The 21,721-nt window shown below is 28.6% G+C and overlaps 6 protein-coding genes across 14 annotated transcripts; 3 read left to right on the top strand and 3 right to left on the bottom strand.

Annotated features, from left to right (window-relative positions):
- Positions 1-281: 281 nt before the first annotated feature.
- Positions 282-1,804, top strand: Gip (hydroxypyruvate isomerase-like protein Gip). The gene is made up of 5 exons (XM_076897544.1): positions 282-800; positions 927-1,038; positions 1,129-1,301; positions 1,365-1,484; positions 1,546-1,804. The coding sequence occupies exons 1-5, from the start codon at positions 605-607 to the stop codon at positions 1,731-1,733; spliced, it is 789 nt and encodes a 262-aa protein (XP_076753659.1). The 5' UTR covers positions 282-604; the 3' UTR covers positions 1,734-1,804.
- A 796-nt stretch (positions 1,805-2,600) lies between these two features.
- On the bottom strand, positions 2,601-9,251 carry LOC143425097 (palmitoyltransferase ZDHHC2). 8 transcript variants are annotated; one of them, XM_076897598.1, is made up of 11 exons: positions 8,924-9,064; positions 8,690-8,716; positions 8,505-8,540; positions 8,302-8,422; positions 7,992-8,215; positions 7,582-7,711; positions 7,362-7,488; positions 6,526-6,612; positions 5,271-5,401; positions 3,835-3,894; positions 2,601-3,357 (listed from the first exon to the last, which is right to left on the bottom strand). In XM_076897598.1, the coding sequence occupies exons 2-10, from the start codon at positions 8,699-8,701 to the stop codon at positions 3,875-3,877; spliced, it is 888 nt and encodes a 295-aa protein (XP_076753713.1). In that variant the 5' UTR covers positions 8,702-8,716; positions 8,924-9,064; the 3' UTR covers positions 2,601-3,357; positions 3,835-3,874. The 8 variants fall into 8 exon arrangements, 7 of the variants coding, with proteins under 7 accessions (XP_076753713.1, XP_076753710.1, XP_076753706.1 ...); XM_076897591.1 differs by having other exon boundaries at positions 2,604-3,357; positions 8,505-8,599; positions 8,924-9,251; XM_076897595.1 differs by lacking the exon at positions 6,526-6,612 and having other exon boundaries at positions 2,603-3,357; positions 8,505-8,599; positions 8,924-9,251.
- A 1,072-nt stretch (positions 9,252-10,323) lies between these two features.
- Positions 10,324-12,296, bottom strand: Ifc (delta4-sphingolipid-FADS-like protein ifc). Its single transcript, XM_076897441.1, has 6 exons — positions 11,985-12,296; positions 11,651-11,827; positions 11,206-11,345; positions 10,888-11,101; positions 10,611-10,822; positions 10,324-10,496 (listed from the first exon to the last, which is right to left on the bottom strand). The coding sequence occupies exons 1-6, from the start codon at positions 12,064-12,066 to the stop codon at positions 10,356-10,358; spliced, it is 966 nt and encodes a 321-aa protein (XP_076753556.1). The 5' UTR covers positions 12,067-12,296; the 3' UTR covers positions 10,324-10,355.
- Positions 12,297-12,980: 684 nt separating this feature from the next.
- LOC143425122 (tyrosine-protein phosphatase non-receptor type 11) lies at positions 12,981-17,800 on the top strand. Of its 2 annotated transcripts, none has more exons than XM_076897640.1 (12): positions 12,981-13,325; positions 13,904-14,026; positions 14,094-14,288; positions 14,441-14,603; positions 14,723-14,835; positions 14,905-15,173; positions 15,247-15,326; positions 15,401-15,583; positions 15,643-15,819; positions 15,901-16,117; positions 16,201-16,362; positions 16,439-16,609. In XM_076897640.1, exons 1-12 carry the CDS (start codon positions 13,312-13,314, stop codon positions 16,468-16,470), a joined length of 1,728 nt encoding a protein of 575 aa, XP_076753755.1. In that variant the 5' UTR covers positions 12,981-13,311; the 3' UTR covers positions 16,471-16,609. The 2 variants fall into 2 exon arrangements, with proteins under 2 accessions (XP_076753755.1, XP_076753754.1); XM_076897639.1 differs by having other exon boundaries at positions 12,984-13,325; positions 16,201-16,352; positions 16,439-17,800.
- A 1,421-nt stretch (positions 17,801-19,221) lies between these two features.
- On the top strand, positions 19,222-20,670 carry LOC143425241 (arginine-hydroxylase NDUFAF5, mitochondrial). The gene is made up of 3 exons (XM_076897879.1): positions 19,222-19,980; positions 20,046-20,230; positions 20,309-20,670. Exons 1-3 carry the CDS (start codon positions 19,373-19,375, stop codon positions 20,596-20,598), a joined length of 1,083 nt encoding a protein of 360 aa, XP_076753994.1. The 5' UTR covers positions 19,222-19,372; the 3' UTR covers positions 20,599-20,670.
- On the bottom strand, positions 20,608-21,695 carry Ufc1 (Ubiquitin-fold modifier conjugating enzyme 1). Its single transcript, XM_076897883.1, has 4 exons — positions 21,469-21,695; positions 21,166-21,297; positions 20,921-21,088; positions 20,608-20,846 (listed from the first exon to the last, which is right to left on the bottom strand). Exons 1-4 carry the CDS (start codon positions 21,589-21,591, stop codon positions 20,757-20,759), a joined length of 513 nt encoding a protein of 170 aa, XP_076753998.1. The 5' UTR covers positions 21,592-21,695; the 3' UTR covers positions 20,608-20,756.
- Between the last annotated feature and the right edge of the window lie 26 nt (positions 21,696-21,721).

The following is a 21,721-nucleotide window of genomic DNA, read 5'->3' as shown; positions in this document are numbered from 1 at the left end:
TGCGCAGATATACTTAAAATTGCAATTGTCCCTACTTTGTGAATGCTTGTTTCACTGTTAGAATGGGAAAAATTATTTAAATAAAAATATGTGAAATTTTGGAATAATGGATTTTCAAATAATAGTTTTACAGTGAACTAAACATAATTATTGATATACGAATAATGAGTAATCTAAAATTTGAGAGCAAATTAAGAAAAAGTGCTTAAATTTTTTAGTTAATAACGTGGTTATCGTCGAGGTTAGTTTAGTGATAATTTTAATCATTAAACCAACAATAATTATTCTTCAGAAGTTAATATAAAATGAACACAATTAATTTCATTAAATATTAAAGTGGTTCAATTAAATTTAAAGTAAGATCAATAAGATTTGATATTTGTGTACAATAATGTGAAAGGTATGTCTTGGCTGTGTATATTTTACTGATATTGAATTTTTCCCATTAAGATAAGGAAATCTCCACTTGAAGATAAAAAAAACTTCACAGGAAGATAATAAAAGTTATATAATATAACAAATTAAGTGCTTAAGTGATTAGTAGGTGCTTTATAATCATTAGTTCTACTTGTGCGTTTAACAGGGTTTTTAAAAAGTAAGCAATATGAGCCTAAAATTTGCCACTAATTTGTCCTTCATGTTCACGGAGACACCATCGATTATTGAAAGATATAAATTGGCAAAAGAAGCTGGATTTAAGGCAGTAGAAAGTGGATTTCCTTTTGGTTTCTCTCTCAAGGAGGTATCAGAAGCCAAACAGAATGCAGGCGTTGAACAAATACTTATAAATGTATTCACTGGTATGTAATAAACACAATTAGCATAAAACATTATAAAAGTGATTGCGAAAACGAGAATTCTGTGAAAATATCATTTTTATGCATATATTTAATTTATAATAAATATAGTAATCTAATTGTAAACAGGTGATGTATCGAAAGGAGAATTAGGGTTTGCAGCAATACCTGGAGAAGAAGAAAACTTTAAGAAAAGCATTAACTTAACAATAGAATATGCAAAAGCTTTAAATTGCAAAAAGTAAAAGAAATTTATAACAATTATGTGAATTAATTATATATTACTAAGTCTCCTTTTAACAATTAATTCTTCAATTAATTCCTTTTTTAGAATTCATGTAATGTCAGGCAAAGTAAATGAAATAACTCCTAGCAATGATGATGTTTATGTAAAAAATCTTCGATATGCAGTTGAAAAATTTCAAAAAGAAGGAATAATTGGTGTTATAGAACCAATTAATAATATCACTGTGCCAAATTATTATATGAATAGTTTTCAGAAAGGTAACCACTCAATGGAATAGTGAAATCATATGTCTTCATTAAAATAAAATTTTTTCTACACAGGTTTGGATGTGGTTAAAAAAATAAATAGTCCTAATTTAAAACTGCAACTGGATATCTTTCATTTACAACATATTTGTGGAAATATCACAGAAAACATTAAAAAACTATTACCATACACAGGTAATTGTTTGTATTCAAAGGGCAACAATAATGACATTTATACATTTTTGTTTGTTTGTAGGGCATGTACAAATTGCTCAAGTACCAGATAGACATGAACCTGACACTCCAGGAGAAATAGATTACAAGTATATCCTTTCTATTTTAGAAAAAGAAGGATATAAAGGGTATATTGGTTTAGAATATCGTCCAAAATCTTCTTCAGTAGGTGGCTTAAATTGGGTACAAAATTATGGTTATAAATTATAATATTTCTTTTGTATAAATGTATACTTAGAATTTTCATTTTTAATGTGACAATAATTTTCCATTTCTTACAATTTGTTTCAAATTATTTTCACTCTTCAATTTCCCTTTTTTTTTTAATACCTACAATAAATACATATTGTACTGCAATATATTTATCACGCTTCTATTACAATATATTTATATCCTATATTTTATATACACGTCAAAAATAAAACAAACGTAAATGTTATATTAATTGTGTCAAGTTAAAGCAACTTACATGTTAGTTCTCTTTATTCACTTATATTAAACACAATAATAAATCTTAACTAAATATCATAATTAGTTAAATCAATAAGATGCATAACTTTCATGTATTAAACTTAAAAAATTGCGCTATTATTATTTGTATATTGGAAAATATCCAATCTTATAGATACATACTGATTTTAGTAAATACATATTTTAATAAGCAGGATAATAAGTAATATATAAAGAATGTAAAGAAAAATGTATAAAGGAAACTTGTCTTGGTTATGTAAATGTATTATTTGTCAGTCACAAAATGTACATACATTTTATTGATATTAAAACATATCAATTTTGCATAACTACTTATTTTACTCTAATAAAAATAATTATCATCATATTAGTACAGTACAAGGCTGGTTCTTTATAAATATATATTAATTACATTTCTGATCAATTACATTAAGTAAAATTATATTCACAGATTAGAAAAGAACTTTTTTTTTTATTATGTAGTGCAATCGTATTTTTAGTTTTTATGGATATATAGAATATATCATATTCCACATATTTTTACACCAAATAATTAAAATATATTTTGTACAGTGTAAACATAATTTCTCAAATATATCACTTTCCAGCAATTATACTAAAATACTAATTCTTATTAAATATTCTTATTTAAAAATAATAATAGATTCATCATTTTACAAAGTATATTTAATTCATAATTTTTATAAAGACATTAAATTCATGGCAACAGTTTTTTCATTAATTACAATGTTTTACATATATCGAACCATTTCTTCATTTTTTTATGTTCCACACAATAACATTGATCGATTAATAACAATTTATTGTTAGTATTTGTAGTAATTACATACATATGCTATCATATGTAATAATAACAATATTGTATGTACATATCTAAAACCTTAAAAATTTTGTGCAGATTTTATGATCAATTTCCTGCAGAGATAAATTTCCACATTGTAGAATGTGTTGAGAGAGAACTATAAAAGTTTCAATGGTAGTAAATATGGTCTAGATATTAAATCCTTTGCATTTATATGTTAAATTATATTAATGAAAAGATCACATTGATAAGATATAAAATATTATATAAATACGCACGAGACAATACAAAATATGGAAAAATAAATTAAGCTACAAACCTGTGAATACTGAGAGCAATAAATCTTTTTAGTTATGTTTAAAGAAAATATATAGCAAGTGCAAAGGATTTATATGAAGACTGAAATTAAGTAGTGTTAGTTAAAAAAAAATTTTTCTCCGTGATAAAGATATTTATCGATTTTATATATTGTTTCAAACAACTTCAGTTGCATCCACCAATGGTTGGTTGGCATCTGCTGCAACACCTATCACAGCAGTGCTGTAAAATATTTAAAAAATGTTTAATAACTTTTAAATTTGTATTTACAAATCAACTAAAAAGTTATGTAATTGATTTTATATAGAGTAACTTACGTGAAGATAGAGTTACTATGCACAACAAAGATATAGTATCAAACATATACAATAAAGCTGTGATGCATGATTTCACAAAAGAAGCAAATGTTAGTACCTATAACTAAAAAGAACCTACACATGCAATAATATGTATAAAAAACTGAATTTTGTCAGTATTGTATAGTGTTACATTAAAAATGCAATTTAAAAGCGGCAAAAATTTAAATATCAGGATGATTAGTTAAAAATATATTAATAATAAAAATTAATATTTATACAGTTATATAGTTTATATGATAAAACTATAAAAGTTTGTTTGTATATATGAAAAACATTGATATTAATATATTAAGAATTCAAGAACAATTCAATACACATTTGAGCAACCATTTGATATTACCCTGTGCCAAGTGCTAATATTGCAGCTCCTTCTACCAATGTCATTTGATCAATGATGGACCTGCAGCCAAAAACTCAAACTAAATATTATATTAAGTAAATACTAGTATATGGACATATTTGCATTGACTATAAAATTCTAGTGTCAATTAATTAAAGAATTCATGTATTATTAAAAAAACTATTACACTTAAATTGTAAGTTCCAAATATCAAAATATTAAGAAATACATATTAATAATAATATAGTAATACATTAGTTGTGTGTCATGCCTCTATGTCATTACATTAATGAAAAATGAGGGAGAAAGAAAAAGAGGGTAAAAAAAATGAGTGTAATTCATGAAAAATTATGCATGTAGTTACAGACTGGTTAAAGATAAAATTGTTATGAAAAAATACGTTATTATTTGTGTAAATAACTTGTAAATTAATAGTGTATATAGCAGTAAAACATGCATGCCTACAAAACTAATTGTACGCACACACACGCATACACACACATAAAAAAACAACTATAATAAAACAAAAGTTAAAGATAGTTAAAAGTTAATAGACATAAAGTTTTTTGTATATTACAAATACATTAAATGCATTGACTTTACCAATTTATTTTTTTCTTTTTATTACAGCGTTCTTTAATTAGTAATAAACAATAAAATTTGTATGTATATCTATACATCATAAGTTTCATTTTACATGTATCCTACAAATCAATAAATGCATAAATAAGGAATGTAATAACAAAATTAATGTACAGTTCATATAATCTTCTTATATCTTTCAGAAATAATTTTCTTATTGTACAAATTGTACGTTTGTACTAATAGTTATAAAAGATGTGCACTAGTAACTACATATTTTTTATTCTTAAGCATATCGTCTCCCATATTTTGATTATTACATTAGATTTGTGTCATTAAAAATTGCTAAGTTAAAGCATGAAAAAATTAGACAATATATAATGTGTACTTTTTTTAAAGCACAAGTCTTTAGTAAACTCTTTATTCATTGGTATGTTTGTGATCATTTATTTAACAATAGCCAAATAAAGAAATGAAATTTTCAAAATTTTTATAAATTTTTAAGCCAATTGTTTTCTGAAAATATAACACTTCAATTATAAAGAGCTTATAATAAAAATATGATTAAATTCCTGCCCTATAATCCCTATATATAACATTTAAAATATTCCAAAATAATCTACCTTTCCTTCAAGGAAGCAATAGTACTCTAACTTATTTGTAAAAAAAAAAAGAATGATTTTAAATACGAGCTGGTAGTAGCATGTAGAATTGTACTCAGATGATGAGTAACATGTATTTTCTTCATGAATATGACATAAGGAATACTTGTGACTAACAAGTATTATATAACTAGACAATGCACGTAGACTAACGCACTGTCTCAACATAGGGATTCACAGACTACACAATACCTGATTGTGACCCATAGGGAGGTGGAGAGTCAAGTTCGGTCTCATCACCCCACTGTTGGGTAGTATGTCCCAACAGAGTATGTGTGTCTTCATTGCACAGCCGTTCGGGAAAGTTTACCCCATCGCCAAAACTGTAACCCACACCCTACCTTCTACTTGATGTAATCCCATTTATACTTCAGAGGTAGCGTAACTACTTGCCTCTGATAAGTATGTAAAAATTAGAAAATTTGTAACCTGTTGATATTTTGGAATTTTGTATATTTCTTTCACTATTTTGAACACATCTCTTTTTATCTAGTGTATATTTTTACCTTGTTATTTATAATAAAAAATATATAAAAAGTTAATATTAACATTCTTTAAAACATAGTTACGCCACTTCTAATAATAAAATAAATATCAATCTGCAAGAACCAGATGCACAATACCTTTCACAGTAGTAAAATTATATTGATAAATGTAATTTTGATCAATGCACAATATGATGTATCTACGAAAAACATGCATTCTTAAAGACAAGTTTAAAATAATAACTAATACCTATTTCAAAGTCCATCTCAATTAATGATTATCTGCAGACTAAATACAAGATACAAACTTCTTACTATAAATTATCACATAAATCACCCTTGAATTTAACGCAATATACTATCTCACAATAATTTAAGAATACAAATGTACTAAAATGAAACAAAAACAATATTATTTGTACCATACCAATTATATTTTTTATGTCTCATATAAAGTAAAATGTTGTATTGACTAGAATTCATAGTTATGTTCAGAACGCATTTTAATAGGTCACAAAGCACACATAATTAATCAGTAGTTAATTAAAAGTATTAGGTACATATATAATTATAGCATTGAAATTATAATTTTATTAAGTCATACGTTATTCTCAATGTTAATAATAATCCAATTAACATTATAAATACAAAACATTGGGCTTTATATAACAGAATTAAATAAAAGCACAAATGAAATGGATATTTGCATGCATTCACGAAGCAAATATATATGTGCAACTTTGTTACTCTGGAACGCTGTACAAAATAAATGATAAATGAAAAAAAGTGGTCCTGTAGGAAAAAAGTGCATGAATTGAAAGAAAAAAATATGAAGAAAATGTTTTCTTTTTCTGTTCTGAAAGGTATTTAAATACTTCTCAATTGTAATAATGTGTTACTTGTTTTAGTATCAACTGCCTTTTAATCAACAATATTTAGACATAGATTTCTATAATGCTGACCTGTTTCGAGTACTGCCCATGGAGTCGTAAGTATTGGGTGTGCCTTGATGTTGCGCACGTACTGGATAGGTGACACCATTTCCAAGACTAGAACACATTCAACGCATCCATCGCGTTTTAACGATAATGCAATTACTATTGTATTGATGTACTTATTTACAAAGGATATAAATTAACGTATGACATCATTATTTGAAATACTGAACAATTAAACAGTGTAAAAACTGTGTACATATATATATATATATATATAGGGGATAAATATCAAAATCATGTAGAACTATTCTTCTAACATAGCTTTGATTTTTAAGGCAGTTTATGTAATCTATTATGTTTATATAATATTTACCATTTTCTTCACCTTTTTATATCTTACCTATGAAATGATAACTTACTTTTTTTCGAAACTATGCTATTCAATGAACACTTAATTTAAAATATATTTAAAAAAAGCATTCAACAAATAGTGTTAGAAGTGGAGAGAAATATATCTTTATAACAATCTTAAGATCTATTCTCCATGTATGATTACAGTACATTAATGAAAAAAAATTAATTTTCTGAAATTCATGATATTAAACATTTATCAATTTATAATGCTATTGTATATATTATTGTATATACATATATCTATGTATATTAGCATGCTCATTTACCCAGCTTGTACATGAATTGTAATTATCACATAATTACAACAATTTTTCTAAAAGTTTTTCATTTTTATATATTGTGCAACTGGTTCACAGTTGTATCACAGTATTATTATTATGATATCATTAAAACGAAAGATATTGTAATATTAAAAATATGTGAAATAGTAAGTTGAAACTACCTACCTAGTAAAGACAGGAAGGAACCATAGTTTAGGATTATTACCAAATACTTCTTGGAAATTATTGTACTTTCCAAGGCTAAAACCGTCCTTATCCTTTCCTGTGCGGAACATAGGCGGTGTAAATGCCTCTACAAATATTTCATAAAATATATATAGCGCTTATCATTGGGTATAATTTTGTAGAACATTAAACAAGTTTTGTATAACATGCTTTTAATTACCTAATGTAGACCTATTATGTAAAACAAGATAGCAATGATAAAAGAAAAGGGAATTTAAACTAACTGCAAACATCAATGCGACAAAGAATAAGAACAGTAGATGAAATCTTCCCATTCCGTCCAATTCCCCCTAGAAAAGATATGTCAATATTATTACAGGGATAAAAAATAATGTACAGTATTGTTTATATAAATTTCATTGTACTTAAAACACAGTTAACTTAATATATAAGTTTATACAAAATATCCCAGTTTGTCTGTTAAACTATATCCACATATTTTACATGTACCTTTCATGTTACATATTTTTGTTCCAATATTCTAATAGACTTTGAAACACATAACAGACTGAGACACTATTTATTATAATATATTATCTATGACAGAGATAGACACAAAATTGCACTTACTTTCCAAAAACGTATAAAATATTGTAAAGATGTAGCAGTGATGAATATACAGTAAAGAAGAGCATACGCCAGGAACAACATAAAGAATTTGTAATTGTGAAAACCTACACAGTTGTTCACCCATGGACAATGATGATCCATTTTTAAAACACATGTACTGCATACACTACAATGGTGTGCACGATCTGGCTTAATTAACTGACATTTCTCACAGAAACGTATTACTAGAAAAAATGTTTTATTTACGTATATGTATAATGTATAAAGTACATATTTTTAAGTACAAATGTCAAACATTAAAACATTGTACCTCCTTTTATAGTGCGATTTGTAACTGGGAGATCCTGTGCAAATCTCTCCAAGATTTGTCTCTGCGCTTCTTCTGTTTCAGCTTGTTGAAATTTTTCCATTTCTACATCTGGTATTCTAAACTATACAAAAATATCATACTATATTAATATTTATCATATTATGTTTAGAATAGTAAACATTACTACATAAATTAAACTTCACCTTGTCTGGTACTTCTATTAAATCTGTAAATACAGTCTGCCAATAGGACCATAAAAATAGTAGAAACAGGATATGATAAAAAAACAAATAAAAGGCTGTTAATAAAAAAATAAAACGATAAAATTAGTGAATTATTAATAGAAATATTATTTGTTGAAGAATGTCGTGTTAACTATTGTACAAACCTTTTTGGACATAATTATCTACAGTATCTAAAAGGAAAAAAAGAGGATCATTAGTGTAGGTACGTATAATCAAATTAAGAAGCTTTAAAATATATCAGAAATGTGATATTTGAAGATAATAAATTGAATAGAATTTTTCTCATTTTTGTTTAACGCAGGGACAATCTACATTAACAATAGGTATGACACGTGACGGCATAGTATTTATATAAGTAAACGTATAAAAATACTTACAAAAACATAACTGCACCACATAAGCATAATACGACCACAATACAATCGTCAAAATGAAAATAACTGGTATCCATTTCACGGCTTTCACAAACCACCAACAAGATCCGTTTTGCTTTCCCATTCTACTCACTGTGTTATAGATATACATGTGTGTACGATTATATCATTCAAGTAAACATTATTTTTACCATTATTAAACCGATGCACCATTGCAGACACCTTGCACAGAGTGTACACACGCAGCCAACGGTTTCTTCCTTATAAGAAAACATCTTACGATAAACAACCGAATATTAGCTCGTTTGTATTACATCTTCCCTCTCGTCGACATTACTGTAATGTCGACGTCGATTAAAAATCCATGAAATAAAAATAATTCTTTTAAACTGAAATGATACTTTAGTTTTGCTGCCTCACGCGTACAACCACCAAAGTCAAGCGCAGGCCAATACAGGCATCCTTCGTTAACGAACCCATACAGCGTAATTCCAATGAAATAAAGCTTTTATGAAATATTAATTCGCCAATTTTCATGAAGCTGTAGCGCTTCGAAAAAGTTATCGATATACTCAAGTGATTCTTATTAATATTTTTCCCGCAAAAAATTGATTACACCATATCGCAACAAAATCATTTACCTCCTACTTATTACCGTTAGAAAATTGGAAAACCACGTCGATTAAATATAAAAGAAACATCCATATGTGTATGTTAGTCGTCTAATTAAAAGCAAACAATCTGCAATGAAACGTTGAGTGTGAACTACCACTAATATTGATCAGGAATTTTGAGATGTATAAGGTTGGTAAATTGAAAACAGTGTAAACTGTTCATATAACAAAGTTACAGAGTAGAGTAACAAACTTTTAACAATGGTTTAGTATACATACAATATTTTCACTATACTTATCTTGCTACATTCTTCTACGATTAAAACATTCTTGTTTTTACATATAATAAAGTATTTATTCCATTCTGACTAGATTACAAAATTATGAAATTTGGTTTTGGACATTGGCTTAAAAATACATCATAGCGATATCCCTAATCATTTATTATCAGCTCTAGGTATTAATTATCTTTTATTACATATTAATACAATTATTTACAGACACTGGGGAATAGAAAACTGTTCATTAATTTAGCATCTTCCACTTGTATAAAATCGTATTTTATAAATGCCCAAATGAAACACCTAGAAAAATTAAAAAACTAAAAGTCTAAATTTAATATTCTGTTCAAAATGTTTCAATATCAATAAAAAATAGATTTTTCTTACTAATAATAAGATATACAATATGAATTACTATTACTAAGATATATAATGCAATAAATTAATAACAATTCTCTTTATATTAAGCGTATATGCAATATTAAGCTTCAGATGCTAATTAAAAGATTATTTGTTAAAAAATTTTTAATTATCTAGCTTTTATGAAGCAAGTCCCTTATGTTTTCGCTTCATTCTTGCATATGGACCTATATCAGGATCCATAACGAAATCATACAGCACAGACACCCATGAGTTATGTTGTGGTAAATTATCATAAAATTCAGGAGCTATTCGTTTCACCTATAAGAAAATAATATATTCTCAAAATATATGTATCTTTCATGAAAATAAATATTTAATAATATAAATTTTATTTTCTGATAATCTAGATTTCTTAAAAACTGTTATATTTGCCTCTGGTAGTCTGGAGCCAGGAACTGCAGGAAAATCATGATGTTCATTATGGTATCCAACATTAAACGTGATCCAATTTAATGGACCATAGTAACTATACGTTTCAAAACCTTTTCTATACATATAATGCTCTGATATAAAATGACCAGCTACAGGATGCAACCCCATTGCCATAGCTGATCCGCAAAGTAAATAAACTAAGACTTTTCCGCCTACAATATAAGTATCTGTAACATCATTTGTATACTAGTTCAAATGTTACTCGTATTATACTTACCTAGAAAGTACCATACCAACCCATCGAAAGTAAGTTGTATTATCAAATTTATAAATTCTGGTAATGTAGGTGCCAATGGATAAACAACAAGAGGTCTAAATGCATAAAAGAATGGCTGTAGGCACACCCAACAAAATTTCCCAAATGTTGTACAAAATAATTTTGCCTCTAATAATGTTGGTAAATCAGTATCTAATACTTCATCTCCTTGATACTGTAATTTATTTGTCAATAACGTACATGAAATTCATCGATGCCAATTGTAAATATTATCCTATGTAATTTCTTACTGAATAACTGATATTATGGCATACTTACACGATGATGTATAAGGTGATACTTTTTAAAGCTAGCAGCTACTGGTATGCCTACAGGTAAATTAGCGAAATATCCAAACAATTTATTAGCTCTGGGTCTAGCGTGTCCAAAAGCAAGATTGTGTGCTATTTCGTGTATTGCTGCCAATAAAAGTGTAAAGGTATAATTAAATTTAATGTATTTAAAGCTAAAGCTATACATAACTGCTTAATGTTTGGATGGAATTAGAAATGACAACAATTACACTTAAACTCTCCAGAAATGTAAAATATAATAAGAATGTCAGATAAGTCACAATGAGTCATTATTCTTGGACTGTTATCAAACTTTTAGAATAACATTTGTACATTCCTACTTCAGATAAGCTTGGCAATAATCAATATATATCAATGCAAAGCTAAATATTGTTCGCTTAAATTAGTACAAGATGTAATATAAAACTTACCCAACATAAGGGAATGATTAATTACACCTCCAAAACAGTACGCTACAAGGAACAACATTGGATAACTTAAATTTCTCACGATAAACATTGAAATAAATTGGACTAAAACCATTCCTGTTACCACCCATTTAAACTTTGGATCGTACCCGAACAGTTTCTTTATTTGCGGATATTTTTCTGAAAAGAAAGATAACTCTTTAACACAATGGAATAATGATAACATTTCGAATCGAATTATACAAATTTCACGTAAATTTGTATAAGTTAATCTTATCGTCAATTTAATTAGAAGGCTATTAAAATGAACAGGTGTACAATATTTTACTGGTAATACCTAAAATAATTTTACGTCGGGAGGCGTGCGGCTCTTCCGTATAAACCCACTCAAAGTCGGTTCGCGAGACGTGTTGTCCCATCTTTGCATAACAAAATTTTAATCTATTTTTATGAAATAACTAACGAGTATTATTCAATCAGTCGTCGCATATAGAATTTAATTGTACACCAGAACGAGTACACAAACCGCACAGACTTTTCATACCCGGCGTTATCGACGATCAACCGCTGTTTAATCACTTTTTATACCGAGTACAGCGCAATCTACCTCGAGTAACAAAACTAATCGTATAAGTGAAGTGGATTCACGATATACAATGGACGTATTTGACAGGTTTTTGCTGATGTATAACGCGACACTTCCAGACAATATTATAAAACATATTTCATAATCCCAATATAATATATCTGATCGGACAGTGAAAGAGTGTAGTTTATACATGTGTATACCTGTTGTGTGTCGTAGTAAAATTTTTAATTTACCTCACTTATCAACTGTTTCCTTATCTTATTATTTTAATTGCTAATAAACTACGTTATATAATTTAATCAAGCTTGTTTTATTGCACGCGTAAGGAAAAGAGAAAAAATATAAATTCGAAGTTATCAATGGCTTTGAATTGTGTAATCTTCGTGTTACGTTTGTAATTCTAAGAGAGATAGAAGTGAAAAGTGCACGAATGTTTGTAAATGATGACTTTCTAATTCATATAAACGATAAATCGAGATTCAAGTTGGGAATTTTTATACATGAATTATAAACATAAAATAAAAATTCTATTACCAGATCGTTACGTTTAATGCACAATTGTAATGGAAAATTTTGTTTAAATGCGTATAACTTTGAGCAATATCAATGTTCGAAGTAAAAAAAAGAAAAGTGTTCCATGCGGAGATGCTAATCTAATAGTTCGTATACCTATACGGAATTAGTAATCGTTTCAGTTTCTTAATTTGAACCGTCGTGGTATTGGTAGTAACGTACTTTTTTAAGTAGACAATTCGAAGGTACTTGTTATGAGCGGCCATAAAATTCCTCGTTTACATACAAGCAAATTTATGAGAGCGGCATTAAGTTCAGCCGGTCGATTTGCTCTGCAAGTGACCACTCTAAACAGTAAAGGATCGATGCTAGAATCTTTTTAGTACTTTCAGTTTCTTTTTTTTTGTTTTTCTGCAAAGTGAATATATGTGTATGTCAAAGATTGTGACGATGTATAGTTAGCATTAAGCTGAAAGTAATTACAATTGCGAATTACAAGTGCGATCATCGATGAAACGTTATGAATTATTAATAACCAGCTGGTCATAGTTGGAATCACGACATGGCATCTCGCAGGTGAGGCACGTTTTTATACTTGCATAAAAAATACGTAATTATCATAATTCACGGACGATCGCTGAACAGGCCTACCTATTTATCAGTGTTAACCGTGGATTAGTCAAACACACTCAGAGGTAAGGTATGCGCACTTAAATCAATTAACACCATCAAAACTTTCATGTCCAAAAATGGATAGAATAATTTCGCTTCACATGCACATTCATTCTAGATATTTATTTTATATTTGTTTAGCTGGACAAATATGGATTGGTTTTCAATTATTTACACACAGTTTCCAATAACATTGTCATCAGCAACGTTATTTATTAATGCTAAAATTATTACCAAATGCAAATTGAATAGATTATCAAGAATACATGAAAATTCAATTAATCATAGAAGGAAAAATATACTTTTATATTTTATTCAAGCATTTGACATGTTCCCCAATGTATTTTCTTTCATATATTTCTAAATTTTCAAAAGTTATGTTTAAAGGTTTCCTCCATATCTGCCAAAAGAAAAAAAAGAAAAACGAAGAGATATAACAAGTAGCTTGCGATGGTATAGAGATATAAATGTTTCTGTTGCAGATGGTTTCATCCGAATATATCGGGTTTAGAAGCAGAACGCTTATTAAAAGAACGGGGTTTTGATAGTTCATTTTTAGCACGCCCAAGTTCATCTAACCCTGGTGATTTTACATTATCCGTTAGGTATGCGCATGAGGTTTGCAATTGGTTATCTGTTTACATAATTGTATTTTTGCATTCTTCCCTACAGACGGAATGGTGAAGTGACTCATATTAAAATACAAAATACAGGAGACTTCTATGATCTTTACGGTGGTGAGAAATTTGCGACTTTATCAGAACTTGTACAATTTTATATGGAAAACGGTGGACAATTGCGTGAGAAAAACGGAGATATTATCGAATTAAAATATCCATTAAATTGCGCAGATCCAACAACTGAAAGGTACTTGTTTGATTAAAACCAGATATAGATTTAATATTTTTCATAATAAACATTATAATAAAGTTTGTTATGCATTGAGTACACTCTTGTTATTGTTACTTCAAATGCACGCATATAGCATGGTATGTGTTAATAGTAAAATATGGGTAAAGGTGGTTCCATGGCCATTTATCAGCTAAAGAAGCAGAACGTTTAATGCTGGAGCGAGGTAAAAATGGATCTTTTCTGGTTCGCGAATCCCAGAGTAAACCTGGTGACTTTGTATTATCTGTTCGTACAGATGATCGTGTTACACATGTTATAATACGATCTCAGGTTAATTACATTTTCTATTTTTTACTACATATCTTTATCATATATCCTTAATACTATTATACATATATTCTGAATTAAAATTTGGAACGTTTCATTATTGGAAACAATGAATATTGCAGGATAATAAATATGATGTTGGAGGAGGTGATAAATTTGATAGCTTAAGCGATCTGATAGAACATTATAAACGCAATCCAATGGTTGAAACAAGTGGAAGTGTTGTCCATTTGCGGTAAGAAATATACAAATTATATTATATAAAATTATTTATATTATATAATAATACTTTATTATTTTTCAGACAACCTTTTAATGCTACTCGTATAAATGCTAGTGGCATCGAAAGTAGAGTAAGGCAATTGCATAAAGAAAATGGTTGTTCAAATGGATGGTTATGGAATGGAGCTACAAGTAGCAATGAAGGCGGAACAGGACGTGGTAAAGGAAAAGCCGGATTCTGGGAAGAATTTGAATCATTGCAACAGTTGGAATGTCGCCACTTGTTTTCTAGGAAAGAAGGCTTGCGACCCGAAAATAGAGCAAAGAATCGATATAAGAATATCTTACCATGTAAAATTTTTAAATTTTTGTAGTTTGACAATTTTTGTGCATGAATTTAAATCGTTAAATGTTTACTTTGCAGTTGATCACACAAGAGTGCGTTTGAAGGATGTTGATCCAAATATTCCTGGAGCTGACTATATTAATGCTAACTATATTAAGGTAAATATATCTTGTATTTCAATATTCGTTCAATGTATAAATATTAAATTCTATTTATGTACAAATATTTATAGAACGAAGAAGGTGATGGGTCAACTGGTGGAATTAATACTGGTAGTGATGGTGGATCATTTAATAAATGTTACATTGCAACACAAGGTTGTCTTCCAAATACTATTCAAGATTTTTGGCATATGGTGTATCAAGAAAACACACGAGTGATAGTTATGACTACTAAAGAGATGGAAAGGGGAAAAGTATGTCATTTAATGTGCATTGAAATTGTATTTCTTTAAACATGCAGTGTGGTTTTTAGAATAAGTGTGCTCGTTACTGGCCAGAGGAAGGTGAAATTGCAGAATATGGAGGCGAATGGAAAGTACGTGCCCTATCTCGTACTTCAACGGCCGATTATACATTACGAGAATTCTTATTACACGGAAACAAGTCAGGTTTTGCAGAGTCCAGAAGGATTTATCATTACCATTTTCAAGTATCTTATTTGTATTACTTGCAATAATTTTTGTTTAAATTCTAAAAAGCGAATTTATTATACGTTTTATCAACTCTTTAGGCATGGCCCGATCATGGCGTTCCATCTGATCCCGGATGCGTATTAAATTTTCTTCATGATGTTAATGCGAGGCAAGAATCAATTGCTGGTTCTTTAGCTTCAAATGGTCAAACTGTTCCAAGTATAGGACCGATTCTTGTACACTGTAGCGCTGGGATTGGTAGAACTGGAACTTTTATTGTTATCGATATGATTCTTGATCAAATTAAACGCCATGGTAATTTTTATTTCAATACTTGATTTTCCACTTGTAGCTCACAAATAATGCGTTCAAGTATTTTGCGTATATCATATTTACAGGTTTGGATTGTGAGATTGATATTCAAAGAACAATTCAAAGAGTACGTTCACAAAGGTCAGGAATGGTTCAAACAGAAGCACAATACAAATTCGTTTATCTTGCTGTATTACACTATATCGAAACTGTGTCACAACGTATGCAAGCAGAACAGGTAATTGCTAGTTAGTATGAAAATGGTTACTTAAGTTATTATAACCACTGTCAACATCCTATTTTTATCCACTATTGTTTTTACAGAAATCTCATCACTTAGGTCGAGAGTATACTAATATTCGTTACAAAAGTGAAACAAATGCTACAAATATTGGTGATATTCCAGTCCCTACATGTACTACAACCACCCTATCAACATCGGCACATTTTACATTACCCACTCCTATCAATAATTTGAGGCCAAAGTAATTAACATTAATGTCACCAAATGACGAGATTTTTGAGAAGCAAAGAAGAGGCTTTGTTACTCTTACCACGTACGGTGTTGAGCTTTCGATATTATCATACAACATACTCCATAAGAATTTAATTTGCAGACCAATTGTTTCAAACATTTTGCAACATACATGTTATTACAATGAATTTCTATACAGTGCGGTATATTATTAATTTAGCGCGTACGATACAAATAATATACAGATATTATAATACCGTCATTTTGCAATTAAATTCTTGATTGCTTAAAAATGGTCAGCAACATTCTAAAATATTGTATTATAGTAAAATAATATTTTTGTGGCAATTTAATCGCAATATTGAATGACAAAAAGAAATAACATTAGAATGCAGAGTTTCAATAGCGATTATGTTAAGTATGATACAACTATGTAATTGCTTTCATATTATTTCGCTACCAATATTTCGTCAAATATTAATTATAGATAACAGATTTATCTCGATATAGTTATAATCTTACAGATTTATCTTTAAGAAATAGTAGTGAATCTTCTTCTTTTTTAAAAATTTGAATATTTTTTCTCGGATATATATATATATATAAGCAACGAATCACCGAACATTTCTCTATGTTTCAGGTATAATATTATATATTGTACCTCAAAATATATTGATATTTGTTTATATTGTGATTATCTAACTGTACAAATTTTCTAGTAATATTTAGGACTGACTTTTATATAGAATTTTCTTTTTAATATTCTTTTGAAGAAAAATCATGAGAATGTGAGACATTTATTGTTTGTGACTTTTATCATGTTACAAAGGCAGAACACGCAAAGATGTGATACATTCAGTTTCATGCATAATATATGTATGAACAATTTTTTATTTTAATTGACATTTGATATATTTTTAGTATTTGTACTTAATTATATTGTAAACGTTAGTATTGAAATGCGTTAAAATCAAAGTTAAAATTTGTATATTTGAACAGATATTCCTATAAACATCTGTATTCTTGTTTGTAATTTTTCGCATAAATTCTTATCATTATATATCATTGTGATAAACTTCATTATATATTCATTATTATAGTTAAGTAATGCTATATAGAAAGTAAAAGTATTGCTTCTGCAGACTTACTATAATGCTTATATTTTATGCGTATGTGTAATATTAAAATCTTTTATATATAACTAATACTAAATTATATTAATAGTACTTCTTTTGTATATTTTTTTGTATTTCTTTGTAATATTTGAATCATACATTGTAACAAATACATAAGCAACCAATATTTAGATTACAATTTTGTTGGTAAAGTATACATCTGAGTGAGTCCTGCCTTAAAAACTAAATCATAAATTTGATATTTTCAAAAGTATTTCATCATATTATTTTGAAATCAAAACTAATTGCTTTATATCAATATATTGTATATTTTAAAAATCATTAAAATATACTTAAAAGAATTATATCCCAAGTTTTTTTTATAGTTCTTTTATGTTTAGCTTCTAAATATTCTTTCCTACACTAAGATGAAAACTTTTGTTTGTCTAATATATTATTACTCGAAGTTTTATAATTTATTTATAGATTTGTATAACAATAATAGAATGATTTCTATACTTAATCGAATGATAAGTATTCTGATGTTAATAATATGTGTACTTTTAAGAACGAAACAATGTTGCATTTATTATAAATCTTTCTACATTATTTAATGTGCCTTTTGGTTTTGGAGAAATGTTGTGTACTATTTCTAAATATTGTATGTATCTTATTGCTATCAAAGACATATGTGATAATAACTATGGCATTAAACACTGTGTTATAAAATTCTACCACTTAGATTGTGTCATATAAATGCTATATCCACACAATTCTAATTTTTATGCATACGTCAAATTATACAATGCATTAAATATTAGACGTTTATTTGTTCAAATTTAGATAATTTATGATTCTTTTCTCTCTTAATTTACGAAGAATAATATAAATGTATAATGCAACAACATCATCAAATAGGAATTAAAATATTTCAGTAGTTTTAATATCATTTATTTTATATTTCCCGCTTTAAAGGTAAGAAAGAGAAAGAAGCTATAAGAAAGAGTGAGACAGATGATACCTACTCTACTCGAGAACCCCTGGCGCCATCTCTGTGGAAAGTGCTCAAACTGGTCGCACACAGTTATCGACAGCGAAGTAAACTACTCAAGAACTACTAGCGCCATCTCTTGGCGAGGTGCTGAAACTAGTTGAGCACTAGTTTCAGTACTTTCCGCAGAGATGGCGCTGGTGTTTCAGTAGTTTACTTCGCTGTCGATAACCGTGTGCGAGCAGTTTGAGCACTTTTCACAGAGATGGCGCCAGGAGTTTTAGAGTAGGGTCGTCATAATCTGTCTCACTCTATCTTATAACTTCTTTATATATCTTTCTCTCTCTTATCTCTAAAGCGGGAAATATACAATAAATTACAATGGAACTAATATATTGTTGTTTATTGTACATATTATTAGTTTTATTGTAATTTATTGTATATGTCAATACTTTTATTGTAAGCTATTATTATTTAAGTGAAAAATACAATTGAATCACAGTTGAAAACATACTTTACTATAGGTTAAGTTGTGGAATGTTTGTGCACATTGAAGTCACTGACAGCAGTAAAATTTGAATGAAAAATGTCTGCTTGTAAAATCTTAGGAGAGTGTACATCATAAATTGCTATTAATTTTGGAGTTACGTAATTATTTAGAATAAAACACGTTCAATATGTTAATTTTCCAACGACAGGGAATGTATACCATGCTCGAACGTTGTTGTTTACATTTACATCCGCTTACATTCAATAGCCGAAGTATACGTAACATAAATTCTAGCACGATAAAATTTGCTTTACCACCAGACAGTGTGATGTATATTTTTAATAGAGACACAAAACTACTGCACAGAGAACGTGCCGCACAGGCTGCCGATGTAAAATTGTATGATTACATCAAGGATGAAGTAGGTTATAGACTCGCAGACAGAGTATTTGATATAAAGAAAAATTTCAAAAAGGCGCTTGATTTAGGATGCGGTCGTGGTCATGTGTCAAGGCACATTTTGGCTGATTATGTGGAAGAATTAATTTTAGCTGACATGTCCCCAACCTTTGTAAATCAAGCGGAAAGTACAGAAGGAGTTAAAGTATCACGAATGGTCATGAGCGAAGAAGACTTTTCACTTGAACCAGACAGCCTAGATTTAGTAATAAGTTCGTTAAGTCTGCACTGGGTAAATGATTTACCTGGATGTTTTAGAAATATTAACAAATGTTTAAAGAATGATGGCGTCTTCATTGCAGCTTTGTTTGGAGGAGAAACATTATATGAATTAAGGTACATTTAAGACATAAATTGATTATATATATTGAATGCATAAGCATCAAATTCTATCCTTCCAGAAGTTCCTTACAACTGGCAGAGCTGGAAAGGGATGGTGGAATTTCAGCTCATATCTCACCATTTGCAGATATTAGAGATATCGGAAGTTTACTAACACGAGCTAATTTTACAATGTTAACAATTGATACAGATGAAATGGTTATTGGGTATCCGAGCATATTTGAAATAATGTGGGATTTAAAAGGTGATACTTCTACATTCTCGTACAATCAGAATTTACTAAAAATATTCTGCTACTTTTGCTGGTATAATTATTTTACAGGAATGGCAGAGAATAATGCAACAAGAAATCGAAAGTTACGCCTAAATAAAGACACTGTTCTTGCAGCTGCTGCAATATATAAAGAACTATACGGAAAAGTCAAAGAAGATGGTACTCCATATGTACCTGCTACATTTCAAATAATTTATCTGTTAGGTTGGAAGCCAGATCCGTCACAACCAAAGCCTTTAGATAGGGGTACAGGACAAATATCGCTTAAAGATTTATATAAATTGGACGAAATTATAAAAGAGACAAAAAAAGTGAAAGTAGATGATGAAGACAAGTAAATGTAAAAATAGTACATAAAAAGCTGTAAATATTTATATTAAATATATATATAATTCAATATATATTCATTATATATAAATCTTTCCTTTAACTTATTAAAACAGATTAACAAATAGTCAACCTCAATGAACAATTAAAAAAATGTATTATACAATATTTACGATTTATGGTTATCAACTTTCTCTTTATGAGTTATAGCACCTTTTTCTATGAGATCTGGAATTTCCACTGCTAACCATGGTCCAAGCTGAAAATACAATAAATTTTCTAAACTTTATGTCATAATGGAAGAGATGATTTATCGATAAATGAAAAGCTTACTCCAAGTGCCATTGCATGTGCAATTCCAAATTTTGGTACATTACGTGCCCATAGAGGTTTAAAGTGATCTGTAAGGCAAATTTTCCCACCCCTGTACATTTTTGCTGTTTTACCATCTAATTCTGGCAAAGCAATTTCAGGTGCAGTCGTAGGATATGTAACAGGTATCTAAATATTTAATATAATTAATAGATTTAATTAATGTGTTGAGCTTTACAAACATAAAGAGAAGAAAAATCACTTACATCGAATTCAATTTCAAATTCATACTTTAAGAAATTGTGCATATACCAACATTTGCCAAACCATCTGGTACCTTCTTTATTTGATTCCAAACGAAACCAATCGTTGTCAGATTCTTTATTATTTTTTACATACTGCAAAGTAGATAAATTTTGTTTAAAAAATTAGTATGAACAAATATATTAAAAATTTATTACAGTCCATGAAAAATTAAAAAATTTCAATTGTTAATTGTTGTAAAATTATTTTAGTTTTAACAGTATACAACCATATGGTAAGTTGATAATGTTTAAAGTAAAATATACCTTAATTAAAGCTTGATATTCTTCTTTTAATCTCTGCACCCATAATTCTTTGTCTCTGGGGCCAGCTTTTGTTTGTAACAATGGGATGCTACTTAATGTTTTCTTTGTTGATTCATCTACCATTATAAACTGTTACAATAGTTGTTGACAACACTATTTACACTGCTTATTTCTAGGTTGCTCCAAAGTGTAAATATATAAGGCGTGCTCTTCGAGTTGAGTTTTGATACACCTACTGATTTACATAGATATA

This window comes from Xylocopa sonorina, chromosome 7, assembly GCF_050948175.1.
Source record: "Xylocopa sonorina isolate GNS202 chromosome 7, iyXylSono1_principal, whole genome shotgun sequence".
Lineage (NCBI taxonomy): Eukaryota > Metazoa > Arthropoda > Insecta > Hymenoptera > Apidae > Xylocopa > Xylocopa sonorina.
The sequence above is the reverse complement of the archived record's forward strand: the minus strand, read 5'-3'. Positions and strand labels throughout refer to the sequence as shown.

Coding starts and splice junctions, on each gene's coding strand:
- Gip (XM_076897544.1), top strand. CDS start 605: ATGAGCCTAAAATTTGCCACTAATTTGTCCTTCATGTTCACGGAGACA. Junction 1,039..1,128: donor AAAGCTTTAAATTGCAAAAA/GTAAAAGAAATT, acceptor TTCCTTTTTTAG/AATTCATGTAATGTCAGGCA. Junction 1,302..1,364: donor TATGAATAGTTTTCAGAAAG/GTAACCACTCAA, acceptor TTTTCTACACAG/GTTTGGATGTGGTTAAAAAA.
- LOC143425097 (XM_076897591.1), bottom strand. CDS start 9,071: ATGTATATCTATAACACAGTGAGTAGAATGGGAAAGCAAAACGGATCT. Junction 8,423..8,504: donor TAATAGAAGTACCAGACAAG/GTGAAGTTTAAT, acceptor ATTTTTGTATAG/TTTAGAATACCAGATGTAGA. Junction 6,613..7,361: donor TTCCTTCCTGTCTTTACTAG/GTAGGTAGTTTC, acceptor AATGTGTTCTAG/TCTTGGAAATGGTGTCACCT.
- Ifc (XM_076897441.1), bottom strand. CDS start 12,066: ATGGGACAACACGTCTCGCGAACCGACTTTGAGTGGGTTTATACGGAA. Junction 11,828..11,984: donor CCGACGTAAAATTATTTTAG/GTATTACCAGTA, acceptor CTTTCTTTTCAG/AAAAATATCCGCAAATAAAG. Junction 11,102..11,205: donor ATCACCTTATACATCATCGT/GTAAGTATGCCA, acceptor AATAAATTACAG/TATCAAGGAGATGAAGTATT.
- LOC143425122 (XM_076897639.1), top strand. Junction 14,289..14,440: donor GCAGATCCAACAACTGAAAG/GTACTTGTTTGA, acceptor ATATGGGTAAAG/GTGGTTCCATGGCCATTTAT. Junction 14,836..14,904: donor GGAAGTGTTGTCCATTTGCG/GTAAGAAATATA, acceptor ATTATTTTTCAG/ACAACCTTTTAATGCTACTC.
- LOC143425241 (XM_076897879.1), top strand. CDS start 19,373: ATGTTAATTTTCCAACGACAGGGAATGTATACCATGCTCGAACGTTGT. Junction 19,981..20,045: donor GAAACATTATATGAATTAAG/GTACATTTAAGA, acceptor CTATCCTTCCAG/AAGTTCCTTACAACTGGCAG. Junction 20,231..20,308: donor AATAATGTGGGATTTAAAAG/GTGATACTTCTA, acceptor ATTATTTTACAG/GAATGGCAGAGAATAATGCA.
- Ufc1 (XM_076897883.1), bottom strand. CDS start 21,591: ATGGTAGATGAATCAACAAAGAAAACATTAAGTAGCATCCCATTGTTA. Junction 21,089..21,165: donor AATTTGAAATTGAATTCGAT/GTAAGTGATTTT, acceptor TTAAATATTTAG/ATACCTGTTACATATCCTAC. Junction 20,847..20,920: donor CACATGCAATGGCACTTGGA/GTAAGCTTTTCA, acceptor TTGTATTTTCAG/CTTGGACCATGGTTAGCAGT.